The sequence below is a fragment of the Quercus suber genome, unplaced genomic scaffold, assembly GCF_002906115.3.
Source record: "Quercus suber isolate HL8 unplaced genomic scaffold, Cork oak 2.0 scaffold_288, whole genome shotgun sequence".
Classification (NCBI taxonomy): domain Eukaryota; kingdom Viridiplantae; phylum Streptophyta; class Magnoliopsida; order Fagales; family Fagaceae; genus Quercus; species Quercus suber.
In genome coordinates, this window is record NW_027069744.1 from 489,544 (window position 1) to 517,447 (window position 27,904).

General features: G+C 34.3%; 3 protein-coding genes and 2 long non-coding RNA genes across 7 annotated transcripts; 3 read left to right on the forward strand and 2 right to left on the reverse strand.

The window, feature by feature from the left end:
• The first annotated feature begins 12 nt into the window (after positions 1–12).
• Positions 13–1,539, forward strand: LOC112033199 (uncharacterized). The gene is made up of 2 exons (XR_002885182.2): positions 13–348; positions 983–1,539. It is a non-coding gene; the product is annotated as an uncharacterized LOC112033199 (long non-coding RNA).
• Positions 1,540–2,547: 1,008 nt separating this feature from the next.
• LOC136071144 (uncharacterized) lies at positions 2,548–4,985 on the forward strand. The gene is made up of 2 exons (XM_065782083.1): positions 2,548–2,969; positions 4,086–4,985. The coding sequence occupies exons 1-2, from the start codon at positions 2,606–2,608 to the stop codon at positions 4,265–4,267; spliced, it is 546 nt and encodes a 181-aa protein (XP_065638155.1). The 5' UTR covers positions 2,548–2,605; the 3' UTR covers positions 4,268–4,985.
• A 5,041-nt stretch (positions 4,986–10,026) lies between these two features.
• On the forward strand, positions 10,027–15,398 carry LOC112028461 (zinc finger protein CONSTANS-LIKE 9). 3 transcript variants are annotated; one of them, XM_024061153.2, is made up of 6 exons: positions 10,036–10,237; positions 11,312–11,949; positions 12,808–13,005; positions 13,695–13,999; positions 14,491–14,622; positions 14,762–15,398. In XM_024061153.2, the coding sequence occupies exons 2-5, from the start codon at positions 11,422–11,424 to the stop codon at positions 14,618–14,620; spliced, it is 1,161 nt and encodes a 386-aa protein (XP_023916921.1). In that variant the 5' UTR covers positions 10,036–10,237; positions 11,312–11,421; the 3' UTR covers positions 14,621–14,622; positions 14,762–15,398. The 3 variants fall into 3 exon arrangements, with proteins under 3 accessions (XP_023916922.1, XP_023916921.1, XP_023916920.1); XM_024061154.2 differs by having other exon boundaries at positions 10,027–10,131; positions 14,491–15,398; XM_024061152.2 differs by having other exon boundaries at positions 14,491–15,398.
• A 1,373-nt stretch (positions 15,399–16,771) lies between these two features.
• On the reverse strand, positions 16,772–20,353 carry LOC112028459 (uncharacterized). The gene is made up of 8 exons (XM_024061149.2): positions 19,600–20,353; positions 19,417–19,518; positions 19,222–19,303; positions 19,079–19,098; positions 18,892–18,952; positions 17,542–17,621; positions 17,166–17,273; positions 16,772–17,041 (listed from the first exon to the last, which is right to left on the reverse strand). The coding sequence occupies exons 1-8, from the start codon at positions 20,035–20,037 to the stop codon at positions 16,979–16,981; spliced, it is 954 nt and encodes a 317-aa protein (XP_023916917.1). The 5' UTR covers positions 20,038–20,353; the 3' UTR covers positions 16,772–16,978.
• Positions 20,354–26,145: 5,792 nt separating this feature from the next.
• LOC112028443 (uncharacterized) lies at positions 26,146–27,898 on the reverse strand. Its single transcript, XR_002884631.2, has 2 exons — positions 27,562–27,898; positions 26,146–26,577 (listed from the first exon to the last, which is right to left on the reverse strand). It is a non-coding gene; the product is annotated as an uncharacterized LOC112028443 (long non-coding RNA).
• Positions 27,899–27,904: the final 6 nt, after the last annotated feature.

The window sequence follows — 27,904 nt, forward strand, 5'->3', positions numbered from 1 at the left end:
CAACATGATTTGACACATGCTTTTTTAGACTAGAGAACATGAATGCAATTGCTAGGTGAAACATACATGTAATAGGAACTCTGGCTTACTTGGAAATATTTAGAATTGAAATTGGTATCACAATCCTAGTTGTTGAAATATATTGATATTAGATGTTTCTATGAATGTCTGAGATTTTCTATTCCTAGTTGACTTTGCCTTTGTTGCTTTTAACAACTCAAGCTTTGTTCCTCCCCCACTCCCTCCCTCTCCCTTTGTTTTCCTTTCTTGCAGGCAGTACATTCATTTGATGCTCAATCAGAAGGGGAGTTAAGCCTATCAGTTGATGATTATGTTGTTGTTCGTCAGGTACATTCTTCACTGTTAATTGAAATATGGACTGTGCTCTTGAATGGCTAATGATGCAAGCCTGAAATAAGAGTTGAGTAGCTGTCTTTGAAGAGATTTTCAGTTTTAGTTGCTAAGGGCTTTCCATATGTAGGAGTTGATAAACAACCATATGTCCCAAAAATCTTAAGCTAATATGCAAGGGTGAATTTAAGCATTTAACCATTATTCTAACACTCCCCCTCATGTGTGGACCCGTGACTTACTCAATAAGTGAGGCATAACACGTGGAGTTTTCTTTTAAATGGGAGGTAAAGTGAGACATGGTTCGAAATCAAGACCACCTACCCTAGTAAATTATCACTTTCTTCTGAGAGCTTAAGCTGTAGGTCTTAGCAGCATCGTGCCTGTCTTATTCATTTTCTAATTGGCATAAGAAAAGAAAAATTTGAGCGAATCTGTAACTGTTATCAATTTTGGCGCCTTTTAATGAAGTGTGAACAAATTTGTTTCTCACAGCAATTTAGACACATTAAAATACGGCTAGCCAATCTCATACTTTTTCTTTTTTGATATTTACTTTAGCCCATCTCATACTGAATTGGTTTTATCTTGGATTTACATTTACTTTATCTTTTATTCATGTAATCGTCAGGTGGCCGCTAATGGATGGTCTGAAGGAGAATACAATGGGAAGGCTGGATGGTTTCCCTCGGCTTATGTAGAAAGGCAAGAGAAAGCACCCGCAATCAAGTTATTAGAAGAAAGCTCGGAACCCTGATCACAAGTTTGTCCTTGATTAAAAGCTGTACATTCCTTTCTTCTGTATTATAGTTGGTTCCTCTTGGGTGCAAAGCTCATACACAACTTTTGCAAGCTTCAAGCATTGTGCTGTTTGCACGTGCTGATAGGGCTCTAAATTTGTAAATTTTAATCTAAAAAAAAAGGTCGTATCCGGTATAAAAAATCTCACTTTTGTGGGGTTATTTAAAGAAATTGAGTATGTGGATACGCAACAAATCTGGTTTCCACTGCATCTAGTTTTACGATTTCTGCATTTCCTTTCTTGAAACAGTGATCAGAAAGTTGTTCTTTCTGAATTCTGATTACAGTTGGATAGTCCACTCTCTGTATTATTGTTCTATTCATAGTTCTGTTTGCAAAATTCTGTGAAAAGGACCTATATTTTTAAAATCGATTTGTTTTTCTAACTAGTCTGAATTATGGTAAGAATAGGTCTTAACAATTTATCGAAGGCTTGCTATAACTGGTCTCAGTGAATCATGGTTAGGGTGACTACTAGATAATTTTTATTTTTTATTTTTTATTTATTTTTATTATTATTCTATAGGGACTACTAGCTAGTTGTTACTCTAGCATGGATATAACTTAAAAGTTTTATTTATTTGTTTATCAACGATATAACTTAAAAGTTCAAACAAGTTTGGCAAATTTTCATTGTATAGGGAAAGGAAAGGAATTTATCATAAAGTAATATAAAAAAGGAGTTTGAAGAAAATAAGCTTTTGAATATGAGAGGCGGATGGATGGTTCTTTTTGCTAAATAATGCTATATTTTACCGAAAATACGCTTTTGAAAGTTATTTAGTCAAATAACATAGTTTGAAACTCAATTTTCACAAAATCAAATTTCAAGCACAACGTGTTTTTAGTAAATAGAAATCGATTTTTACAAACTCAAGTTTTATGTAATTTTTTGTTTTGTTTTGTTTTGTTTTGTTTTTTTCTTTAAATTTAATAAGGAGCACAGCCCTTGAATTTGGTTTGAAAAAACATTTTTTTTCCTAGTATTATATTTCTATTATTAGTAATAAAATATTTTAAATTTCTTCAAACCTTACCGGGAAGAGAGTGTAACAAAATAAGCAAGGAAAATGTTACTTCTTATAAAAAATATTTTTATAAAAGTTTAGAATATTTTGTTACTAATATAGAACTTCAAAATAAAATTTAAATCCTCAAATTTTAGGATATAAAATTAAAATACTCTTTAAATTTCAGAGGTAAAATCTAATTATTTTCAAATTTTAAAAAGTAAAATAATTTTTTTGAATAATGGTGTAAAATTAAAACATTTCCAAACTTTAAATGTATAGTTTGGAATTTAGTCTTTGATTTTTACACAGAAATTAAAAAAAAAAAAAAAAAAAAAACACATGGAACTCAAACTTTACTGCTCCTAGTACAGAAACAGAAGTCCTATCATTTCTTTACGCTGAACTCAACACTTGGACACCTCTCTCTCTCTCTGATCTGAATGGCGGCCTCGCTGCTGCCCTCACAGTCACACACACACACCTCCCTCTTCCTCAACCATTACCGCTTCCTTACTCCAAACCCTTTTCCTCTTCTCCTCCGTTCTTCCAACAAACCCCACAAAAAAACCATTTCCACCACTCTCTCTCTCACTCTCACTGCCCACAATTCTCTCACATCTCTTCAATCATTTACCCACGACGACGACGACGATGACTCTCCAAATCCCAAAACGTCGTCGTCGTCGTTTCGCCTTGCCGCCGTAATATTCTTTCTTGGCTGCTTCACCTTTACCGCGGCGAGTGCTCGCCTCTTTAAGGTCCCTCCTCCTGCTCTCGCCTCAACAGTGCACGACCAAACTCAAGGTAGCAATTTGCATACGCACAAGACACACGCTTATATTAGTTAATAGATTCTGTTTGAATGTTTCTCTTTTTGGGTTAAAATACACTTTTGGTGAGTTTAGACTAGACCCATTTGAAGTCCATGTGGACGAACTAAAAAAAGACACTTTATCACTTCGTTAGACATATCAGCTAGGAAGCACAACACTTCATTTAGAGTGCCGTACCCGTGTTGTATCTTGTCGTACCGGTGTTGTATCGGACAATATATGTTAAAATTTTTCAGAAATTGCTCGTGTTGCTTTGTCTTACTCGTGCCATGTCTGTTTCTATGCTTCCTAGCATATTATGACTAAAAGCAATCACTTTGATTTTGTTAGAGACTAAAAACGACGACTTTATGTTTGTTAGGGACTAAAAATGACCAGCTTAAGTTTTTAGGTACTAATAGCGATAACTTGTTGGGGACACAAATTGATCACTTTAAATTTTTTAGGGACTAAAAACGATGACTTTTATGTTTTTTAGGGACTAAAAGTGATCAGCTTAAGTTTTTAGGTACTAATAGTGATCACTTGTTAGGGACTCAAATTGATCACTTTAAATTTGGTAGGAGCTAAAAGCAATGACTTTGTGTTGTTAGTGACTAAAAGTGATCAACTTAAGTTTCTTAGGTACTAAAAGTGGTTACTTGTTAGGAACTCAAATTGATCACTTTAAATTTGTTAGGGACTAAAAATGATGACTTTATGTTTGTCAGCAACTAAAAGTGATCAACTTAAGTTTCTTAGGTACTAAAAGTGATCACTTGTTAGAGACTCAAATTGATCACTTTAAATTTGTTAGGAACTTTGTTAAGGACAAAAAACAATCACCCAAAGTTTCGTAGGTACTACAAGTGATCACTTGTTAGGGACTCAAAGCAATTGCCTTAAGTTTGTTAGGTACTAAAATCACTTGTTAGGGACTAAAAAGATCCATTTGAACTCCAGGGCTCATGGGGTAAAGTAGAGAAATGGATTGAAGTTTGAGACCTCAACAGTGTATTTAGGCTTTTCTTTTTTTATAAACAAACAAACAGTGGAGTAATTTATGAATTTTATTTTTATTTTTTGTGAAACATGGATGGATGATTAGATGATCATGGTGGTGATAGTGCAAAACCTGAGAATGTGGAAAATTTAGAAGATGATGACAAGGAGTTAAGTGCGAAATTCCAAGCTTGGAAGTCTAAAACTTATGCTCTCACTGTCCCTCTCACAGTTGTTGCTCTACGTGGCTCTCTACCTCCTTCTTGGATTAAGGTCTGTCTGTTGTGAGTAATTTCTCTCTGTTTATAATTATTGGTGGAGACAGTGAATCATTGTTATCGTTATGCAATGTATGTGCGGATTAAGATAATATGCTTAGGGAACATAATATAAGTAATAGTAATAACAACAACCATCAAGCTTTAGTTCCAAAATTTTTATAAGTCCTAGTAAACAAACTCAAGATATTAGAGGTATTAAGAATTTTATTTTCCTCACTGGATTTTTCAATCAAAACTGCTAGCTTTTGTTGTCAACCAATAAACTTTAGCTCAAATAACAATTTCTTCTCACGTAAGAATGGGACCATCAGATGAAAACCCACTAGATGTAAGTTTATGAATGATTGGCGATCTAAGCAATTTAGTGGGAAAAAGAAGAAAAGAAAAGGGAGAGAAGCAATATAAAGTACTTATCAAAGCAAAAAAGAAGAAGAGAAAAGCAATACATAGAATTTAATGTGGATAAGCAGTAAGCCCACATGCATCTAATTTTCACTAGCAGGAAAGAATAGGGATTACAACATACATATACTTCCCCAGTTAAAGCCCTAACCATGTGCATTGAAATCTCCACTTGTTGTGCTTACGCTCTTCTTGCTTTGCTATGCTCAACCGATGAGGCCTCTGTACCAGAGATTGGTATTCCTTTCTTATTTAGAATATGAGCCACCATCTCTAACAATTCATGTATACGTGTAACTTACCAATCAAGGAAAAAAAAAAAAAAAAAAAAAAAAAAAAAAAAAAAAATCATGTACGGCTGCCTACAAGAGCCTTGACAAAATCAAAGTGTGTTTGTTGCTACACCTAGACAAGAATCACTATGCGAGCTTGACATTGCTATAATTAAAATGAGCTTGACATTGCTATAGTTAAAATATTATTGTAGATGCTTGATAAGATTAACTCCTTGGTTAGACATTTCATATGATAAGGGATAGTTTTAAGGAGTCTAACATGCACAACGTACGTTTGTGGTTAATTGGTTCATGATCAACTGATGGTAGGGAATAAAGTATGCCTACTTACTCTAAAGTTCCTGCTATAATTGTAGGTTATTTTAGTAATGAAAATATTAACCATTTATGTTATAATATATGTACAATAATTTTCAAAACCTTTTTAAATAAAAGCTTACCGCATTATCCGCGCATTGCACAAGCAACTTGTTAGTTAATAATAAAAAAATCGCAACATAGTAAAATCAATTAGATTCAGATCTTCTAGAGTTCTTAGGGTACTCTACAGGTAGAGTTTTTTTAAATCTCCACCATTCTTTTAAAAATAAATGGTTGAGATTATACCAAATCATCAATTCATTAATACATTCTTAAATTTGTCTTTCAAAAGGGGGGAAAAAAAAGGTACTACTATCAATGTAGGATTACTAAACGAGTCTAATCAAATCTCCTTCTTCTTTTTTCTTTTCTTTTTTTAATTTTATTTTATTTAAACCATCAAACACAAAAGCTCTCCTACAGTCCTACCTGAATCAAGGGCAAAATCAAATCATCCATGTATATTTATTGGAAGAGCAAATAAACCATACAAGTAAAATCAAATCATCCATGGCTGTTTGTCAAAAGAGCAAAGAAACCCATATGTGGGGGCTTTTGATTCATTTTCCCTTCTCTTGAAATCTAGAGATAGAACGGTAACCAAATTTTTTTTTTTTTTTTAAAGGTTGATTCTTGAGAGCCAGGTTGATCAAAGCAACAACTGCTTTACAACTATCCACGTACGATTTAATATTGAAGAGCTAAACTTTGATGAATCAGGATTCAAATGTGATTGCTTAAGCGTTGATGAATTTTGTATTTTTGTGGCACGTTAATAGGAGTTAATTTTTTTTTTTCTTCTTGAAAGATAAATTTAGGGATTTATTCATGGATTAATGATGTGGCGACATCTTAGCCATTTATTTTTAAAAGAGCAGTGGAGATTTGATGTAACTTTAATGTAACCATATCAAAGACTAACATTTAAAAAAATTAATTAATAATATAAAATGGTGGATTTATTGCTCCATGTGAAGTTATTATCATGCGTTACCTTGTTACCATTAAAAGTAATTAAAAAGAAAGAATTATTACTTATATAATTATAACTACGTCATAATACATATACTGATTCATGTCTATTTCTTTTCTCCTCCTAATTTTCTCTCTCCTGTTACTTTTTTTCCCCTTAATTTCTTTATAATAGATAAAAGAAATTGACAACCATATGTAAGGATATTTATTTGTTGATTTTTCTCTCTTGCATAGTTCCATAAGAGATATTTGTTGATTTTTCTCTCTTATTACAAAGTCAAACACTATGTGTCTTAATCACCTTATGCATACAAAAATAACAACCGACCTTTAAGAAGAAAGGAAGAAAAGAAAGAAAAAAAAGTACAAATAAGAACAAAGAAAAAAAGAAAGAAAGAAGAGAGTGATCCCTTCTTATTAGGAGGAGTTTGAAATAAGAAGGTAAGAAAAAGCAAATGCTATTCCTACGCCGGAATTTCATATAGACTGGTCCAAGGAGAAAAAAATGAGGATATTTTTTGTTGGGTTGAAAGCTGAAACTTTGGTAGGGCACGAATGAATGAATGAATGATGAAGTCAAATTGTCAATGATTCAAATAGTGAATGAGGGATAGTTTTGGTAAAAATATATATTGTTGCAATAAACAAAAGAATGAGAAAAAGTTGGACACTTTTTTTTTTTGGTAAGAAAGAGAAAGTGGGGTTGAGCTCACGTGTTATTTCATTGTCTATCAAGTGGGGCAGTGGGGCATTAAGGTGAGGCCCTTCATTACGTAGTACTGAGTGCCTTATCTGTACAAATAGTCTTAACAACTTTAATAGAGAGGTGGTTCACTCTCTTTTCTCTTCTCCCCTATTTTTTCTCTCATTAAAAAACACAAACTCATCTCTCATTCTCAATGTGCCATATATTTCAACCTCAAAGGTACTCGCTCTCTTTTCATTGCCACTTCTTGCTTCTTTGTGCTCGGTGAAAAAACACAAATAGGGTTTTGTCATGTACTACGTGTACTGCTTATGAATATTGTGGGTGTAATAAATAATATTACACATTTTTTTACACATTTTTTTATCTATATGTATTTTTAAAAAATACAAATAACATTATTAAAACAACATTATCAAAAGGCCTCATATTCATTGAAGTGTCGTTATTCAAACTGCTCAACTTTTATCAAACGATATGAAAACTCCTACTACCCAATAGCATCTAGCAGCAGTGATTTTGGATGCGACTTAGTGCTTCTTTGTGTTTTCCCTGCGTATATATACTAATTATTTAAGTTGATTTCATTAGAGTGCCATATCTTACCGGCATCCTAATGGCCAAGATGAATTTATGCAGGGAAGGCGTTGACCCGCTTTGCCTCTCGTGAAGTGTGTACCACTATTCCTCTCCCATTATTTCTAAGAATTACATAAATAATAAACAAAATTATTATGATTCTCAAAAAAAAAAAAATTTATTAGGTACAAGTTTTTAAAATTTTATCTCATTTTCTATAAATGGAGTTCTACACTTCCTACTTTGTTCAACTTTAAAAAAAAAAAAAATGTTGAATAGGGTAAGAAAATAAACTATCCTATACATACCCGGAATATAGAGTAACCACACAACAATACTCATTTACTTCTTCTTCTTCTTTTTTTTCTTCTTTTTTTTTTGTGTGTAAAAATATACTTTCTTTACCCCTGAAGTATTATTATATGTCTGGTTTGAAATGGTATGATTTTTACTGAAACAAAATAAATTGATCATGTCTTATTAATGGATTTTTTTTATTTTCTATTACAGGTAACGTGATTGTTATTTTAAGAATTTTAAATAAGATTAAAATAGAAAGGAGTAAAGAAGAATTTAATGAACATTCATTTTGAGACATTTAAAAATACTTGAAACTACGACAGAAGGAACATAAAAATCTTGTTGTGTTTAATTAAGATGTTGTTTCCTAAAATGACATCATTTCATCAATAATCGATCTAATGATTTGTAACTATTTGGAAAGTTCTTATCACAACGTGGCAGACATATGCTAGTGTAGGCGGGCTATCAAAATTAAAATAAAATTTTCAATGCTTAAACACACCCAATTATCTCACAAAACGTAGGTAACACCCACACACACACACACACACAGACTCTCTCTCTCTCTCTCTATATATATATATATATATTGACACAAATGTCTAAATGCCACGTCCGACATCAACCTCATGAACTCATAATTATAGAGACAACAATTTTTTTTTTCAACTGTTGCCACAAATTGTAAGTGATATATATAGTAAAAGTGATGTTAATAGTAATCTCGCATAAAGTGATCTTATACTATATTATTCTTAAACGTTGTGAAATTTATTGAGTCTATAATATATTGTTGCAATGAACTTGAACTTTATGGCGCACTTGATTTGATGCTGTTGAGTGCACAGGCAAAGCAAGAAAGCTAAAAATGGTTGTTACCAATGTCTAGTACTATAGTGTATTGAATAAGAAACAATGTGGATACATGATCAGTTTTAAACATATGTTTGATCGTGTAGAAGGAACACTAAATTCAAGCCAAACCCAATAGTGCAATTGGATTTGAAGCTATTGAGGGCATTGGCAGAGCAAGAAAGATAGATATAGGGGTTGCCAAAGCTTCTATATAGTACTATAGTGTATTGGACTAGACATGATACATGATCAATTTTGAACATGTCTAGTCCAATACAAGGAATATTAAACCCAAACCAAATCCAATAGTACAATTTGATTTGAAAGTGTTGAGAACATTGGTAGAGTAAGAATGCTAGAAATTGTTCTAACTACTAGTACATTGGGTGGGACATGTACACATGATCAATTTTGAATTTGTTAGAATCATGTTGGGTCCAAATACAAAGAACACTAAACTCAAGCCAAACCTAATAGTACAATTGAATTTGAAACTATTGAGAGTGTCATACCAGAAAGTTAGAAATGGGTACAACCAAAGCTTTTCTTTAGGATTCTAGTCTATTAGGCTAGACATAAAATAGACATATGATCAATTTCGAACATGCATCCAAATCGTGTTAGGTGCAAATACAATAAACACTAAATTAGATTTCTAGAAGTGGGTACAATTAAAACTTCGGTTTAGTATTCTAATGTATTGGACACAACATAATATGAGACACACGGTTAATTTTAAACACGTGTCTTAACGGTATTGGGTGCAAATACAAAGAACACTGATCCCAACCCCCAACCCAAACCCATTAAGTACTGTATATAAATGTACCTAACCATGCAAGTTAAAAGCATTGAAAAGCAAAGTAAAACTGAAAACTTTAGTACTAAAAACAAAAAAAACAAAAAAAAAACAACAGAAAAACCAAAGAAAGTGGGACAGGTGTTGAGCGAGTGAAGCAACTGAACAAGCATTCGTCCAGGACAGAGAGTATGTGAAGCACTTTTTGGTTTGTAAAAAATAAAAAAGAAATAGGCAAGTGTGAGAGAGAGAGAGACACACAGAAAGCAAAAGTGTTTTTTATTGATTTTTATTCACAAAATGGGACCCAGAAAAGGAGGGCCAATTTTTATTTTCTACGCCTTTCACTACCAAAAAGTTCAGGGTCCCACCTATCTGTACCCCACTCTTAATTCATTTTTTTTTTCACACTCTCTCTTTCTCTCTCTCTCTCTAAAATGCACTTTTTATCAGCTTAGCAGTATCATGATGTCACATATCTTATACCCTCATATATACACATATTACTCTCTCTCTCTCACTCACACCCACCCCATTTCTATCTTCCTATCTTTCTCTACCATCGCATAGAGAAGAGAGAGAGACTCTCTGGAAAGGTCTTCTTCTTCTTCTTCTTGGGTTTGCTCAGCTTTTTGTGTTTTTTTTCAATATTTAATCAGAAACTCAGCTCTTTACCGATCTTTTCAACTCTTTTTCCATACAGTAAGTTTATCTTCTTCTACTTTTTTTTTCTTTGTTTTTTTGGGTGCTCTGTGTTTTGTTCTTTTTTATGTTTTTGTTTGATTAGTTTAATCATCTTCTTTTTAAAATTTAAAAAAAAATTCTGGATGGTGTAAATAAAATCTTAAGTAAAAGTTTGGAATTGTCACAAAGTTAGATTTGTTATGTTTATCCCTTGTTCTTCTGTGTGGCTGTAATGGTTTGTGTGCTGAAAAATACTCACTTGGGTACCCTTTTTTTTTTTTTTCAAAAATTATGAACTTTCTGTTTTTGTGAGTGTGTGTTTTTTTTTTTTTATAAAATAGTTTTGAAGTTAATCTTGTGATTCTGAATCATGAAGTTAATTTTGTGATATATTTTGTATATGGGTAGAATTTTGGAACTTTTGTAATTTAATCATTTTTTATTCTATTTATTTTCTTTGTTAAGCTTATTTTAATGAAGATATTTTTTTTTTTGTCAAAGTCCCCAGCAGATTTGATTCCTTTCTTTCCATATTTGATTTTGGATTTAGTATTAATATTTCCTGATTGATTGACAGTCAAGTGTTGATGTGTTGTTTTACTAATTGATGATTTTGATTTAAAAATAAAAATTCTCTGTTTGTAAAGTTAGTAATTTTTTTTGCTGGAATCTCTTAAACTTTTTACCTTTTGAAGTTATTCTCAGGAATCGAAGATGTCTTTTTTTTTTTTTTTTTTTTTTAATTATTATTTAATACAATTTATTGTTCTCATAGATCACCTTTGTAGTTGATGAAAGCATTTTCCTTTAACCTTTGCTGGAGCTAAAAACATGTTTTCAAACTAATTGATTTTTTTTTTTCACTCCCTGAGTTTGTTGTATCACAGATTTATAGGTGAATTTTGTTGTCATTTAAAAAAAAAAAAAAATCTGTTTTTGAACTCATAGATGAGATAAATCCATCTGAAATTTACTCATAGATGAGATAAATCCTTCTGAAATTTACCTTTTCTCACATTATTGAGAGAAAAAGGTTTTTCTAGCTTAAGGTAAACTGATGATTCTGTTTGTTCCTGTATGCAAAATTTGAAGGTTGTACGGACACTTGGAAGAATTGTGATTTGTGAAAGGAGCTATTTTTGGTAGGCTGATATATAATTTGGCAAAAGGGGTTTGGTAATTGAGAAAAACATAGTTGAAAGATGGGCTACTTATGTGACTTTTGTGGCGAGCAAAGGTCCATGGTGTATTGCCGGTCAGATGCTGCATCCTTATGTTTGTCCTGTGACCGAAATGTCCACTCTGCTAATGCCCTATCGAAACGCCACTCAAGAACACTATTATGTGAAAGATGTAATTCACAACCTGCTGTAGTAAGATGTGCCGAAGAGAAGCTGTCTCTTTGTCAGAATTGTGATTGGACGGGTCATGGCGCTTCTACCTCAGCTTCATCACATAAAAGACAAACGATCAATTGCTATTTGGGCTGCCCGTCGGCTGCAGAGCTTTCTTCAATCTGGTCATTTGTTTTGGATTCCCCTTCTGCGGGTGAATCAACTTGTGAGCAGGAAATGGGATTGATGAGCCTAACTGAGAACGGCGAAAAAAATGCTTGGGGCCCTTCTGAAAACAACATGGATAAGTCTAATGCTTGGGTTGGTTCGTCTTTAGCGCCTGCACCTCACATTCTGGACCAGCCAGCTGGATCCTCAAATGCATCTTTGCCCAAGGTATATATCTGCGGTGTAATTATTAGTTTTTATAGAGAAATGTGGATGGTTTGATGGACACTCTACAGCAAGTCTGCAATACAGTGATAAACATTACAGGCTTGCTGGTAGTACTTGGGTCAATTTGTTTCATTGACCTTCAAATTCTTAAACTTGATTCTTTTTTTGATTATGGATGTTATAGATTATTAGCTTGAATTCATACTATCATTGGTGTAGCCCTGTGTGCATGCTACCTATGGCAAATGCCATTAATCAACTTCAGTTGCTATATCCCACAAACGTATAAGGAATTTTCCCTTTTTTTTTTTTTTTTTGGGGGGGGGAGGAGTGGTGGTCTATGCTATCGTTTAGTACCATTCCACAAAATGTCTGACACTGTGTTGGACAAAGGAGTTAGATTGGCATTGATACTCCAAACACTATAAAATTGGGAAAAGCTTAACATTGAAGCTAAGCTAGTTTGAAAGTGGGTTAAAATAGAATCCTCAATCTACCAAGGTAAAAATAGTCTTCCTTTTTTACTTATTCTGCATTCTTGGAGTAATATCATTTCTATGGCATCCAAGCTTTCTCATGGATGTGAATGAATCAGTGGACTTAATTTTGAGCTTTGCATCTAAATAAAGTAAGAAATAAATAATATTTACATCAAACAGTTGTTAGTCATTGTGTTGTTCAATATGTTTCTTGCTCTGTCAAGGTTTAACAATTCCTATGTAGTTTTCCTAATTGGAAAAAAAAAAAAAAAAAAAAAAAATCCCAAATTTTAGCTTGGTGTGTTTAGTTGGTGTATGTTGAAAGTTTTATAGTTTCTTCACCAAGGAAATATGCAAATTTCACATTTTTCATGTGCAGTTATGCTGTCCTGGAACAAAAGACACTGAACTCTCTGAAGAAAATGATCTCTATGATGATTTCAATATGGATGAAGTGGATTTGAATTTTGAAAACTATGAAGAACTGTTTGGTGTATCTCTCAGTCATTCTGAAGAGCTTTTTGAGAATGGTGGGATTGATAGCTTGTTTGGTATGAAGGACATGTCTGCTGCTGAGGTATTCACACTTCTCTATTTCTTTCTTCCTTCCTTAATTGGCATTTGTGCTTTCATATGTTATATTTATCGGTGCTTAATCTGTTGTCTCTTGAGTAGTCTGTCAATGTTTGGTTCCGAGATTTTCATTTCTCTTAATGTATAGAGGGTACTGAACTATGCAATCTTTCTTGTTGGATTTCTAACTAAAGGAAAAGGTAATACTGGTTTATCAGAGAAATTTATTTGATGAATGTAGCTTCAATTTTTATTTTTAGTTCACAGTAGTTCTTATAGAAATCTTGAGAAGGTTTGTTTTAGTACAGAAGTTCTTTCAGTCATGCAGACATGTTCAATGTATTTGCTTGAATGCATGATTGTTTGTTCTTTTACAATATGGTGTATGAATTTAGAAATCATATGATGGCATTACAATTTCACTTGATATAAAATTTTAGAATTATGGCCTTAAGGAACCCAGCATTAATTACTTAAAACACTTTTTTATCAATTGAGATTAATGCTCACCAATACATTACACTTGCAAGCATATGTGGACCAATGGAAGTGCATGATATCCTCAGGTGATGGTTCTGTCTTGCATGGTAGTAATGGTAGAAATAACTCTCTTTTCCCACCATCTTTCTTTGAGCTTTTCTAATTTTGTTTTGTGGGATGTACTCATGATCAGATCTGCATGTTCTTCTATAGGGGTCTTCAGTTGGACATTTCAATTCAACGCAGCCAGCATGCAGCAATGCAGCGTCTGCTGATTCTATAGTCAGTACTAAAACCGAACCAATACTTTGCTTTACGGGAAGGCAAGGGCAATCAAACCTTTCGTTTTCTGGTCTTACTGGAGAGAGCAGCCCTGGGGACTATCAAGATTGTGGGGCTTCCTCAATGCTACTCTTGGGAGAGCCTCCATGGTGTCCTCCATGCCCTGAGAGCTCCTACCAATCTGGTAACCGTAGTGACGCTGTTATGCGTTACAAGGAAAAGAAGAAGACACGCAAGTAAGATTTGTGCAATTAAATAAATAATTCATACATATACGTATAAATATTTGTATAATGATTTGCCAAGAAACTCCTTTGATAGTAAAGTTGACAACTGTCTTTTAATTGCTTTACTTACTCTTTGTATTTCTTCCCAGCATTTCTAGTATTTGGGATATGATACATGCCTTTGTTAACAATCTCATGGTTCCATTTCTTCTTCCTCTACTGAAACAATTTGGGCATGAATTTTTCTCTGTGCTTCAATTTCTACTAAGTTGTCTGGATTTGGTTTAGTTGTTACAAGATTAAATTAATGCATTTCTATGTGTGTGACTGTGTAATACACAATTCTATTATGGTGCTCTACACGCTTACAAATGTGACCACTTGACCTTAGCTGATATGGTGGCATTTTCTTTGAACTCTTATATAATTTTCCAAGCTTTTGAGATGATTTCCTCTATTCAAGTCTTTTATATGATGACTTACGTCTAATTTTCTTGCAGGTTCGAGAAAAGAGTGAGGTATGCCTCTCGCAAAGCAAGGGCTGATGTAAGAAAGCGTGTGAAGGGACGCTTTGTCAAAGCTGGTGAAAATTATGATTATGATCCTTTGAGCCAAACCAGAAGCTATTGAGAGTACAATTTTTAACCATGTTTTATACAAGGAAAGAATCACTCCGTGTTTAGTTGGGAAAAATCAGTTATTTTTACCTAAACATTGGATGAAACTAACTCATTTGTGTGTGCAATGACAAGCTGTATGGTTGTATCTCAGGGGGCTTGGTTTTCATGAGAAGAAAATGGTGGATATAAAATGCTGGGTTCCAACGCTTCTCCAATTAAGTTGAGGAGCAGAATTTTGATTCTCCCCATCATATAAGAGATTGATGGATTGCTTGCGATACCATCACCATCACCATCATCATCTGACAAGACCATTTAGATCGCCCTTGACTTTAAGCTCTGGATTTTTTGTTTCCTTCTCTCTGCGCAATTCTTCTCTAGAGAAAGAACTTTATGGGTTCTCTCCAGCCATAAAACCTCAATTATTAATCCCTCTTCTATTCCTTGCTCTTGCTCTGGCCACTTGTATAAATGCAGTTTCTATGGTATGGTGGGTGGCTGTACTCACATTTGCCAGGCCAACCAAAAAGCAAGCACTTGTAATGTTCTTTTCTTGTAAGTTTTAATATGCCATGTATAGCACAGGATTTACATATGCTCTTAAGAGAGTACGATGTCTAGTCGAAAACAGTTCTGTGGTCCGACAAAATGCTTGTTGTACATTTCTCTTTCATTTCGTGAACATGTATAGCACGGGATTATATGTGATTTTGAGAGGGAATAGTCTGTAGTGCTCTACATCAGTGTAAAAAATTATTTATATTGTATTGCCATTGTTGTTACCTCAACATTGCTTCGAATTTACTTTTCTGCATAAGTAGTGTGCTGCCCTGAGAGACATAATTTCACATCGAACAGCCGTGAATATGAATGATTTTCATGTCGAAATTACTCTGAAGATGGTCCATGATTTAATATGTAGTTTTGATTGGGATATGTGGATGGATTGAACTTAACTATAGTCCTGTGAATGCTGTCCTAGCAAGCAGTTCATGGTTCGTATTTACAAGTGATTTAAACAACTCTTGTTGGATTTTGTTCTGATGATATGTTATAGTTTGCTAGCTATGTGTGTAGTGTAAAATGATTGATATATTTTAATCATGAATGGCTGTTATTGAACTCTCCTGTACTTAAAACCAAAAACAGCGTATCTGTTGGTAGTTGTATTGGACAAATTTGTCCCAGTTATGCCCATAGAAAAATATCTAAGAGATCTTATTGTCGTCGCTATAAATATCTAAGGATCTTATTGTATTCATAAATATCTAAGAGAGAGATCTTATTGTTGTCACATAGCAACATCCTCCAATGGGCAAGCCAGCCATATTGTGGGGTAGAAACAGTGAGGTCCTACTCTGCAGCACCTGTTCAATATCTTGTACTGTTGTCTAGTGTCAATTTGCATTGAAAAGTCTAGCACGAAATTTTTATCCTTAAAAAATTGCAACTGCGAATATACCCTTTGGATAAGAAGTATCACAAATCAATTTACTATATGTCCATTTATTAAAAAATGGGTGACCACTGGCTGAGTTAGCTTTAGCGGTAGGAAGCCTTGTAATTAATGCTCTTTGAAAATTGTGAATTCGAATAGTGACGAGTTTCACCATTCACATCACACGTAACCGAATTTAAGTGAATCAGGTACAATGACCACACTTATAGGTCTCTTTTTTTCTTTTATAAAAAAAATCCTCTAACTCATTTTAATTCTCCAACTTTGCTTTCATTCATTTTAGTCTTCTAATTTTCAAGTTTATTCAATTAAATTTAATGTTGCAGTTAATTTTTCAAAATTTTAATTTCTTAAAAGAGAATTTTAAACTTAAAAAATCCAATTAATAATTGAAAAATATTTTCTAGAATTTTTTTATTTAAAAAAAAATTAATAGAAGTTGACAAGGGCATCTTAATTCAATAAACTTGAAACTTAGAAAATTGAAACGAACTAAAGCAAAATTAGAAGACTAAAATGGATTCTGGTAAAACTTAGAAGGTAGGTGTTTTGCATTTTAGCCAAAAATCTATCTAATAAGGGTGAAGTGACTACTACTCTTCAACCCTATGATTATCATCTAACCACGTTTCTATGCTGTCTCACCCATTCATTATGGTAAAAAAAATATTGTACTGGAAGAAAGTAAAGAGGACAAAAAAATAAAAAGACCGTTACCATATATTGCCTAGAGCATCCATTCATATGATCATTGATAAATAAAACACATTACAGAGCATGAGTTAACTTTCTGTGTAGTGATAACTAATAACACGAGAACAAAATTTCAATTATCCTAGTGTCCTGACAGAAAATTTGCCTGACAAACACTCCCAATTATCTTAGTGCCCCTTGTTGAGTATACTAACATTAATCACCATCTGAACTACTATCTTCTGACATCCTTCCAAAGTCATCAGCTGCAGTTGTTTCCTGCATGCAAAAAAACAGAAGAAGATACAATTGGATTGGATGGGTGGTGATAGAGACACACAGAAAGCTCACTGCCCTCTACTAGTGTAACATTCAACATGGTATAAATAAAAAGAGTTCTTACCGGCATTTTATCCCAATCCTTCAACTTAGAATTTGTTAACATGTAATTGTCACGCAATGGAGCCCAGGCTGGGCCTTCGCCATCCACCTCGCCTTTAGATGTATGACCCTGCATATCCACAAAACCATAAAGTCATTCAAATTTATTAGCATCAAAACAAACCTAAATGCATAGCTGTCACTCTCAACTCACCATAAATCCAACTGCATAATAAATATAATAAATAGATGATCAATGATGTTTGCAAATGCATTTTATAGTTTTCCAGGACAAATTTTGGGAGTGATAGTCTTTATAATTCCATAGAGTAAATGAAATTTTATAGAAAATGATACCAAAAGGGATGCAAGAAGTCCAAAAATAAAACTAGACAAACCTTAGCAGCAGTGTCAACTGCTGGCTTTGATGTCTTGCCCAACGCTGAGAAGAAGGCTTCTTTTCTCCGCTTCCTTATTGCTGGCAATATTCAGACAATATTCTCTTAGAATCACTTGACAAAGAGCCATATGAAGGTAAAATGTAGATCAGATCAGCAATTACATAATGAGACATTTTTGGATTGGTAAGTTACACCCAGTGGGGCTTAAATAAAAATAGTACTGTTGCGATATAAATGAGCCCATTTGAGCACAGAATAAGCTTGTATTTATTTTTGATAGCTAAGATAAAGTTTCATTAAAAAAGACTACTTCATGGAAAAGAACATGAGGTAGCCAAAAAAAAAAAAGCAAAGACTCAAAACTATGTACAAGAACGAAGTGAATCTATAAACATCGGGAGAAAATCACTAGATGTGACTCCCTAAGCCCAAGACCAATCAAATAAAGACCCTGTAAGTGGAACAACAGCAAAACATGGGTCTTGTGTGCAGTCTCAGACACCAATATCCAAACCACCCCCCCAATATTCACTTAGAATCACTTGACCAATTCCACGGTCTTGGATCTCATGAGTCCACAGGTTGATTCTTTGGTATAAAATTGCTGACTCTAAATTACCCATATGACAGCAATGCAGTATCTGCTTTTTTTGTATAAAGCACATGAAGTTGCAGTTCTTGGCAGAAGTGAGCTGAGGTAGGGTGTGAAAGAAGGCGGATATGAGGACTGCATGGCAACTTTCGATGGCAATCACAATACCATATATGCATCTTTCTCAAAAGTACAGTCATTGAGAACACTTGGGCACAATGACCAAAAGAGTGAGTGTTTGGATGTAAGATTAGATTGTGTGAAAGGATTAAAAAAAACTAGGAAAACGGTGGAAATTGATTTTTTTTATTGGTAAGTTATGCACCCAGTGGGTTTGGAACCCATGATCTCAACTTGGCCCCCTCTGTGTTGCTCTTACAATGAGAGCATTGGCAAAGTTGTAGAAATTTATTCAGATGAGAATATTAAAAAATGTCATGAACAAGTTGAAAATCCTTTATATGGAAGTTCAAAGAGATACAAGTTGGTATAGACAAATCAGCTAGCAAATAAAATGAAAATACTAATTGCAATCCCAGAACGCTGGTGTACATGTATATATTATATAACTTGGGATTTGTGTATGCATTTGAAGATACATGGCTTGGTAATAATTGTTAATTGCAATTAAAACAGAGTAATATTCAAATTCTGTAACTAAAGAAAATATTCATATTGATGTGCAGACAGGCAGATAACTAAGAAAAATGGTAGCAAGCCAATCTCAAAATCTAGTTCGTCATTTATCAGCATACCTTTTGCATCTTTATATCTCAAAGGATCCAAACCTTTCTGAGCATGTTGTGCCTTGTTGACCTGCACAAGATACCAACGACAGAAGTTCAGATATTAAGGTAACAAAAACAAACAATAAAAAAAAATTAATTAAAAATCAATCTCAAGACAAAATGGAACATGGTTCAACAGTCATAGAGAACTTACAGCATTAAACAACTTGACCACTGAAACTCCAGCAACATACATGGTAAACATGAACTAAGTTAGTGTTATATACTTTACAATCAATCTGATCACACTAGTGCCAATGTCACATAAATCTCAACCAACAAACACAAACACAGTACCTCCTTTTGTAGCAACCCCTATCAGAAACTTTTCATTCGAATCCAAATAATTCGCAGGTTTCACATGTCCCTTTTCTGCCAACTATATTAACATTTAAAAACTCATAAGCTACCAATGAAATCAGATAAGTGAAGACGACACTTAAAAAAACACACATGCTTATATCCTAACAATTGATTTTGAGATTGACTTACTAATTGTTTTTCCTTCTTGGCATCCCCCTTGACTTTCCGTTCAGCCTCCTCTTCCGCAAGCTTCTCCGCAATGAGCTTCTTGTGTGCTGACAACACCGGACCCTGCAAATCAAGCAAACATTTTTATACAAATCCCATGTATCAAAACCTTAAAAAACACTCAAACAGCGAGTCTAAGCTTACAAGTGCATCCTCAGGCACAGTCTTCTTGATAATACTCCTGAATGCCATCTTGAATGCTCTAGAACCCTCCACAAACATAGTGATTCCGGGTTGAATTCTGCCAGATTCCTCACCCTCATCAGAATTCCCACCATCCCCATTAACATCCAAACCCTCTTCTTCTTCTTCTTCTTCCTCCTTTTCAGATTCACCATCACTGCCCACATCTCTCTTCTCCTCCTCCTCCTCATCCTCATCATTATCATCTCCATCTGAATTGTAATCTCTTGCCCTCTTCCGATAAAGTTTCTTCATTTTCCTATCAATCTTCTTAGGCTTGTTTTGTGGCATACCCTCTAACATTCTTGGTCTTTTCTTTCCCTTAGAGCCTCCCTTCTTCCCTACCCGCCTCTTATTCTGAGCCTTTGCTGGCTCTGCCACATGGGTTTCCTCTGCCATAACCCACCTCCTGATTTTTCAACCAGCTACAGCCTAGTTTCTCAGAGCTCAAATCAAAAAAACTAGCACAGGTTTCAGATAGCAAAGACAAAGAACTTATCAAATAAAATATGACAGAGAATAAAACCAAGACTACGAGAAAATGGGGTTTGTGCTGCCCTTGCTTAACAAAGAGAAAATAGGGTTTAACAAAACCTTAAAACTGCAGAGAGGCACATACATAGAAGACTCAGAAGAAGAGAAGAGAAACTCGCACAATTCACAAACACGTTAACGGGTCCTGTCGGCTTTGTGATAACTTTCTGTTCTGTGGGTTCTCTCTGTGTCTGGGGTTTAGACCTTTTAGAACAGAGCTAAGCCCAATAAAGTTTGCGCCAAAGGAACTACAGGGCTTAAGGGTCCTAATTTGATGGGCTATCCATTAATCCAAATGAAATTGAAAAGAGTTTTTTAATGGGCCACCTTTGTTTTGGTTTTGTGAAGAAAGGCCTCAAGGTCACATGCTTGTGTGAATACAATACAAAGACGCAAAACAAAGAAACAGAAAATAAGGCTAATCCAACTTGTATTATTTAGGAGTGTTCCCACTTATAGAATTGGAGTTGGAGTTGGGAGTGTCAAATCCACACTTACATCCCCAGAACTCGAGGACCTTGAATAGAAACTTGTACGCAGAGTCGGCGGAAGAGGCGGCAACCCGGGATTTGAAGACGGAGTAACGGGAATGACATTGACAGTACCTTTATGACACTATGACAGAAAGAGAGAGATGGACTGGAGAGGGAAAGGGGAGAAGAGAACGGCTGCTGTTGAAGACTTGAAGTGAGAGACAAATACTGAAAATAGGATTAATAGGGTTATAAAGCAAAGCCCAAAACGACGTAGTTTTGGTAATGGAGAGGGAATAAAAAAAAAGGCGTTACTTCTTGCCGCTGGGATTGTGCAATAAAAGTTTATGTTAATGGGTAAACTACATCAACCTCCCAATAGGTTTTTGAGGAAATGTTATGGACTTGACTCCTATTTCTAAAAATAACACTGCTCTTTGGGGCTAGTTTGATTATATTTTATTTTTCTCCGATTTTCCTTGTCATCACTGCCTGGTTTGTAACTACTATGTGAGTTTACTTTAGTTGGGAATTTAATTTGAAAAAAAGAATATTTTGTCTCAGTTGGCACATGAGTGGTGTATCTGATACATGACTTTGGGGAACATAGTGTCATTTTTTTTTTTTTCAAATGGAAAAAAAGAAGAAGGCAAGTCCATAATATTTCTCCAAAAACTTGAGGGGAGGTTGGTGTAATTTACTCAAAATTTTAATTAGTGGTAGTTGGATTGAGTTATTGCTTTCTATTTGTATCTAATGTTTGAACAATCTCTGATTAATGAGAGCATGGACATGTCAATTTTGATTACTCATTTTCCTTTCCCATTAAATTAAGTGCTAGGGGGTGTTTGGTAGAGTAGTTTGAAAATTGTTGTTTGTAGTTTTTTAAAATACGTGTGGATGAAAAAGTGTATTAAAATGCGTGAAATGCTGTTTAAAAACTAAAAAATGTTGTTTGAAAACACAAACCAAACGGTGTTTATTTTCAACATTTATTTCACTACTATCTAAAAGCATTTGGAGTGGGAGATGTGTGGGTGGCTGTTGGGTAGAGTACTGATGTTATTCCTATTGCAAAACGCTCATCTAATGTTGCAGTAATGGTTCCCAAGTCTGGGGCTAGCTTATGGGCAGATTTATGGGTACGCCTTCTATCATCTCATCTCATTGCTGGTATACCCCCACCTGAAATTCTGCTAGGTGTGAGTTTTTGGAGCCATTATCGGATAGCACATTGTCACAGTATCAATCATTGATTGGTACCATGCAGAAACCTGGCCATGGTTTGATCCAAGGAATGCACCATTATATATCTTCAGTGATTCAAAATTTTCAGCCAGAAAGAAAGCTACATTCAAAAATAACCTGAACACGAAAATTTGGGAGGGTCTCCAGTCCTATGCCTATCACTTCTGAAACAATTTCAAAGCTGCTATTTTGAGAACTGATTCATGAGTATACATGCCAGTGCTCTTAAATTTGAAGATCAGAGATTGCATGATGTTTCACCAATTCAAGCTTGGAATAAGCGTTCTGATACTGCAGATACAATATAGGGAAATTCATGTTTAGCTGCTCACTTTGCTGCAAATTTTGACATGTAGTAAGAAAGCTGGTTGTATATTAGAATTGACTCTCAAGCATCGCCATGTATGATTGTGGATCATGTTGTCTTAGTTTATCTTCAAGGTTCCTTCCTACTGAAGAATTGTCTTGAAGGAAATGGACTTGCATGCACATATTATGTTGTCCCTAGTTGTCATGTCAGTCCAGTGCCTCTGGAATTATGTCTTGCTCATATATAGCACTGCAATTTGGATTGGTGCCATTATTCCAGTCCACAACCCCAAAATAAATTGTTGTAATATTACAGTTAATGGCCATTGTAATTCTTTGGGGTCAACTTCGGTATAAATACAGTACGCTTAAGGCGAAAACAAAATTCATATTTCCCACCAGAAAAGATAAGAAAGTAGTTTACAGGTTGCTTGGCTAGGCCTCAAAGATACCTTGCTGTTGTGCAGACTGACTAAATATTGTTTGCTTTACAATATGTAAAGTTTCATTTTCTGTTGTCTATAATGAATTTGTGGACTAGGGTTGTCCATGCTCCTTAATTTTTATGAACTTAATGGGAGAAAAAAAAAATTGTTTGAACTTCACTTGTATACATGAAATAATTGGAAGAAAGGAAATAATCTGGCATTACAATTGGTTGAGAAATAAAATTTAATCATAAATATTTTAGGGACACAATAAACACAATCAGATTTGATGCTTTAAAGGTCTTCTGGACTTCACACAATTACAGGAAAGCCAACAATGGGGCAGTACAATGAGTTGGAAATAAAATTTTTGCAAAGTAATATAAGGATACAATAAATGCAATTCATATATATGTCTGTTTGGATTGAGAGAGAGGGAGGGGGAGTAGAGTAGAGTAGATTTGGCTCAAAATTAGCCTATTTTCAGTCAACTCTACTCTACTTCCTTCTACTCTCCCTTTCCCCCCTCCATCCAAACGGATTATATCTCATTTTGGAGGAGTAATTTACGAATATAATAAGTTTTGACACATGGCAATCACAATAATTATTGACATTGACGAATTATAATTTGCCACATGGCACTGTTGGCCTACACGGACTTTGAAGTAATACAGTAATTCGCCACATCTCAGTCCATAGAAAAAGCAAACACAATACATCAGAGACTCTCAAGTTGAGCTTGTATAACTACATTAGATATAAATATATTGTGTTAGATTAGATTCCTATGACAAGAGCAATAATATGCAATGTATAACGGAAAATATCACTCATAATTTATTATCTAGCTGCATTAAACACTGAATTTCATAACGTTATCCCTTTCTTAATTCCATCAGAGGTGTAAAGCCAGATTACATTCTTAATGGCCCCAAACTCAAATCTGCATATACCACTTCCTCTTCCTTAGACTTTTCACATTCCGTACCTTGCATCTGCATCACCAAGTAAAATGTTTAGACTTCCAAAACTGAATGCATTTAAATAGACCAATCAAATAATCTTTAAAAAAATGTGTAAATTGTTTTATATAACGTAATCTTTTGACCTTCCACCTTATGATTCTAAGTTCTATAAATTCAGTAATGTCCAATGTGTTTTTGTCACATCTCATTCAACCTTTCCTTCTCATATTGTCAAGTCATGGCTGCTGCTTTGAGATTAAACACTTTCCTATTAAGCACTTTCCTCTCTACTTTATCAGTAGTACTTCTGCTTTCATTGACAGAAGCAACTTACAGTGGAATCACAGTTGATCTCATACAGCGTGATTCGACAGAGTCTCCATCGTACAATGCCTCTCACACCCATTTTGATCGCTTGTATAAGGCTTTTGCTCGTTCCATTTCACGGGCTAATCATTTCTAATTACTGGATTTAAAATATAACTATTTAATCATTTTTTTTCTTTCTCTATATATATTGATTATAGAAAGCCCAGGACTTGAACTAAAGCATGCGGATCTGCAAGGCATGGCAGCGAAGCTTTACGATCCCAAATGACCTCGTCAAAGACAGGGCCAGCCTAAGAAAGTTTGGAGCTTAAGGCGAAAATTTTATATGGGGCCTTTTTATATGTATACATTAATTAAATAAAATTATATAATACTAATTAAATTAAGACTAATTTGATGTAAATATAGAAATTGATGAATAATACTAACTAAACTAAGGTTAATTTCATATGGAGAGTTGAATATCATAGTTGAACCATAAATTTAAACAAAAAAGAACTAAAAAATATTTTTTTTTTTTTAAAAAGAAACTTCCTTTAACTTTGATATATGACTATGCATAGTTAAGTACAGTTGTAAAATAAATTTTAATTTTATATATTCTTTTTAAGAGAAAGAGATAGATATTATTTGATGTGTGGCTTTGTAAGAGATTAGTTTACAAAAATTAAAATCTCAAACTATTAGAGGAAATTAGTCATCATTGATGATCTATTACATTTGCAGCATCTTTTTTGAAACATTTTAGGGTTTCAAATGGTTTAAATTTCTATTGGTCTTCTATTTTGGAAGCCTTGTTAGAAATGAAAAAAAAAAAATACTAAAGATATTACAAAATGTTCACAATATAATATAATAATAACTGTAATTGATAAATTTCAACAACTTAATTTATTTGTATTTGAATTACATTTTTATGTGATTTGTGATATGTCAATTAAACCTATAGTAAAATTTGTGATATTTTTAGCATCACTCTTAAAAAAAGTATCAATTATTTAAAAAATGTTATATTTTTATAAAATTTTGGGTATTTTACGAAGGGAGATGGGGCCTTTTTTTAATAGGGAATTTTTTATTTTGTTGTGGGACCTTAGGCCTAAGCCTAAGTTGCCTAGGCCTTGGGCCGGCCCTGGTCAAGAACATACTTTCAAGACTACCAGTGAAGTCTCTCATGCGATTCAGGTGCATATCCAAACCAGGACACACTTTGATCAGTAGTCGCCAACTTGCTAAATCCAATTTTCAGAGAGCATCTCAAAACCCTAGCTACATGAACGTCCTTGTTTTTAGTGACAATTGTGTTTTATCGTTAGGTTATGAAGCACTATTTCAAACCCGTGTTCATGGTCAACCAGTTGATGTTGATTTTCAGGGTTTTCCATTGTGAGGTGAAGAATATGTTGAGACAAACTTGGCTTCTTGCAATGGCTTGGTATGTATTGAATTATATAAAATAGGCGCAAACGCACATCTGAATATTTAGTTTGGAACCTATCTACCTAAAGTTACAAAAACACACCAAGACCAACATCAACCCCTGATTCAATGTCTTGTTGGTTTTACCGTTTTGGTTTTGGCTATGATTATTCTACTGATAGTAAGGCCCTACCAGATTTTCCCTTTTGATATAAAAAGGATTGAAATCTTTTCATTCAAGACCTTTACTTGGAGGACATTTCTAGTGGATGTGGACAATATTTGTAACTACAGTGTTCCATTGATCCCAAAGACTACCTCTGCAATGGGGCAATTTATTGGAGTGCTAGGAAATATGTGAAGCCGTCATTCATTTATTTTGACTTGGCAGAGGAGATATTTCATGAGCTGCCATGGCCCGAAGCTGTTTTGTATTGTATAAGAGACGGATCATCAGGAAAACAATTCTATACATCGGGTTTATGGAGTTGGGGACTTTTGGAGAACACCTGTGTCTATCTATGTGCACTGGCAAATCTCGCAAAAACTTGTGCGTTCAGCTATGGGTGATGAAGGAATCTTGGACTAGATTGGCGACCATTCCATATTTGGGCACTTGTTTGAGGCCTATGTGCGCGTCAAAGAATGGTGAAAAGGGTTGGAATGAGTTTAGAATGCTATTACAAATTGATAGAATACAATTTGACATATTACAACTATAAAGGTATATTATATGATCCCAAGCCAAAAATGGAGGCAGCTACATATGTGGAAAGCCTTTATCTGCAAACGATCGGCTTGATGTGGGAGTGAGAATAATTACGATTAAACAGCAACCCATCATGTCCACAAGTGAGCTATAACAACCAAATAAACTACAACTAGTACTATGCCCGTGCAACATACATTACAGATCAATAAACAAAATATATGTAAACTATAAAAGAAAGTCAATCATATAAATATAAAAAATAAGAGAACAAATATTGCTTGAAAAATTCATGACTAAAGTACATCGTGTATGATCAAGTCAGATTTCTAGCTGGGATGAGCACAAAAACCTCTTCAACATTGATGCAAACAACATAGCTGCAAAAACATGCTCAACACATTTACTACAATGGACTAAAGTCCAAGTTTTCTGAGAAGCTCGCGCCATCTTGGAGTCTCTTCATCAAAAATGTTTTTGATGAAGGTCAAAGGAGAAACAAGAACTCCACTGCCTCCAACCTGCATCAGCCAATATCCAAACAATTAAGTTTGCAGGTGGATTTCTGGTCGGGGAAACTCAATTCAATGTGGAACCAGATACAAAAATCCCTAGAGAGATGAGAGATGCCAGAAAATAGTGTCCTTGTTTTTTAACATATATTATATAGTTCAATACAAAAGATGGGCACAGAGAATTATTATGAGTTCGAAATCTACATGTTAAGACGCAAAACTCAGTAACTGGTGCTACATAAACTGGACAAACCTGCATGACATACCAGGTTAAGTTGAACCAACCTGTTTAAAAACAAGCTGGTTTCAATTGTAAAGGTCAAGACATTTGTTTCTTATGAAATACCTAGCTTGTCCATACATTAAAAGATCTTATCAATCCTAGGGGGGAGAGGTGAACCTTTCAAAAGCTGGTTAATTCTGTAAAATTATCCATCAGAGATAGAGCAGATACCTCACAGAGCTAAAACATTTGCTACTCTAGTATCATCTTTTAATCCAAAAGGCTAAACACTAGTCTAATGGGAAAATATCAATCCAAGCCACAGAATGACACACAAGCCTGAGCCAAAGAACTAACATTTTCCTCATGACACGTAAGGAGAGACAGAAAAACAAGCATACGAAACATTACAAATAATTAATATTACATATAGATTGTTAGAATTATGGTTAAGTGATTAAACTCACAATTTCCTAATAACTTAAGCTTTTGGGACAATCGGTAATTTAACATGGTATCAGAGGAGGAGATCCTGAGTTCGATCATTGTCTTCACTCTACCTCTCATTTAAAATGTTAAATTCCCACTTGTTGGGCTCCCGCTTATTAAGGGAAAGTTTAGGCCCATAAGTGAAGGGGAGTGTTAGAATTATGGTTAAGTGATTATACTCACCATTTCCTAATAGCTTAAGCTTTGGGGACAGTTAGTAATTTAACATAGATACTAAAATGGACTTATAAAAAAAAAAGGATAATAAAAAGGCTCACCGCTCTCAGTTGTTGTACAGACTTGTACAGTGCCTTTTTGGGTACACATATGACTATGGCAAAGTAATCCGAGACTACCCTCCCATCACGTTTACGAAATACTGGACTTACAGTAGGTCCCTGCACAAATATAATGGATTAAGAAAAGTTCCTGAAATTCAGGAATGGTGATTAAAAATCCAAATCATGATTTGTGATTCACTCATCCAAATGTGAAAACTAAAAATGGGAAACCTTGAGGGCGATTGAGGGCTTTGCTTCTTACTTTCTTTTGGAAATTTTAGATTTTTTTTTTTTTTTTTTTTTTTTTTTTTTTTTTTTTTTTTTTTTTTTTTTTTTTTTT

Coding starts and splice junctions, on each gene's coding strand:
- LOC136071144 (XM_065782083.1), top strand. CDS start 2,606: ATGGCGGCCTCGCTGCTGCCCTCACAGTCACACACACACACCTCCCTC. Junction 2,970..4,085: donor AGTGCACGACCAAACTCAAG/GTAGCAATTTGC, acceptor ATGGATGATTAG/ATGATCATGGTGGTGATAGT.
- LOC112028461 (XM_024061154.2), top strand. CDS start 11,422: ATGGGCTACTTATGTGACTTTTGTGGCGAGCAAAGGTCCATGGTGTAT. Junction 11,950..12,807: donor CAAATGCATCTTTGCCCAAG/GTATATATCTGC, acceptor TTTCATGTGCAG/TTATGCTGTCCTGGAACAAA. Junction 13,006..13,694: donor AGGACATGTCTGCTGCTGAG/GTATTCACACTT, acceptor GTTCTTCTATAG/GGGTCTTCAGTTGGACATTT.
- LOC112028459 (XM_024061149.2), bottom strand. CDS start 20,037: ATGGCAGAGGAAACCCATGTGGCAGAGCCAGCAAAGGCTCAGAATAAG. Junction 19,099..19,221: donor AGGGGTTGCTACAAAAGGAG/GTACTGTGTTTG, acceptor CTGGAGTTTCAG/TGGTCAAGTTGTTTAATGCT. Junction 17,274..17,541: donor CAGTTGACACTGCTGCTAAG/GTTTGTCTAGTT, acceptor GTGGATATGCAG/GGTCATACATCTAAAGGCGA.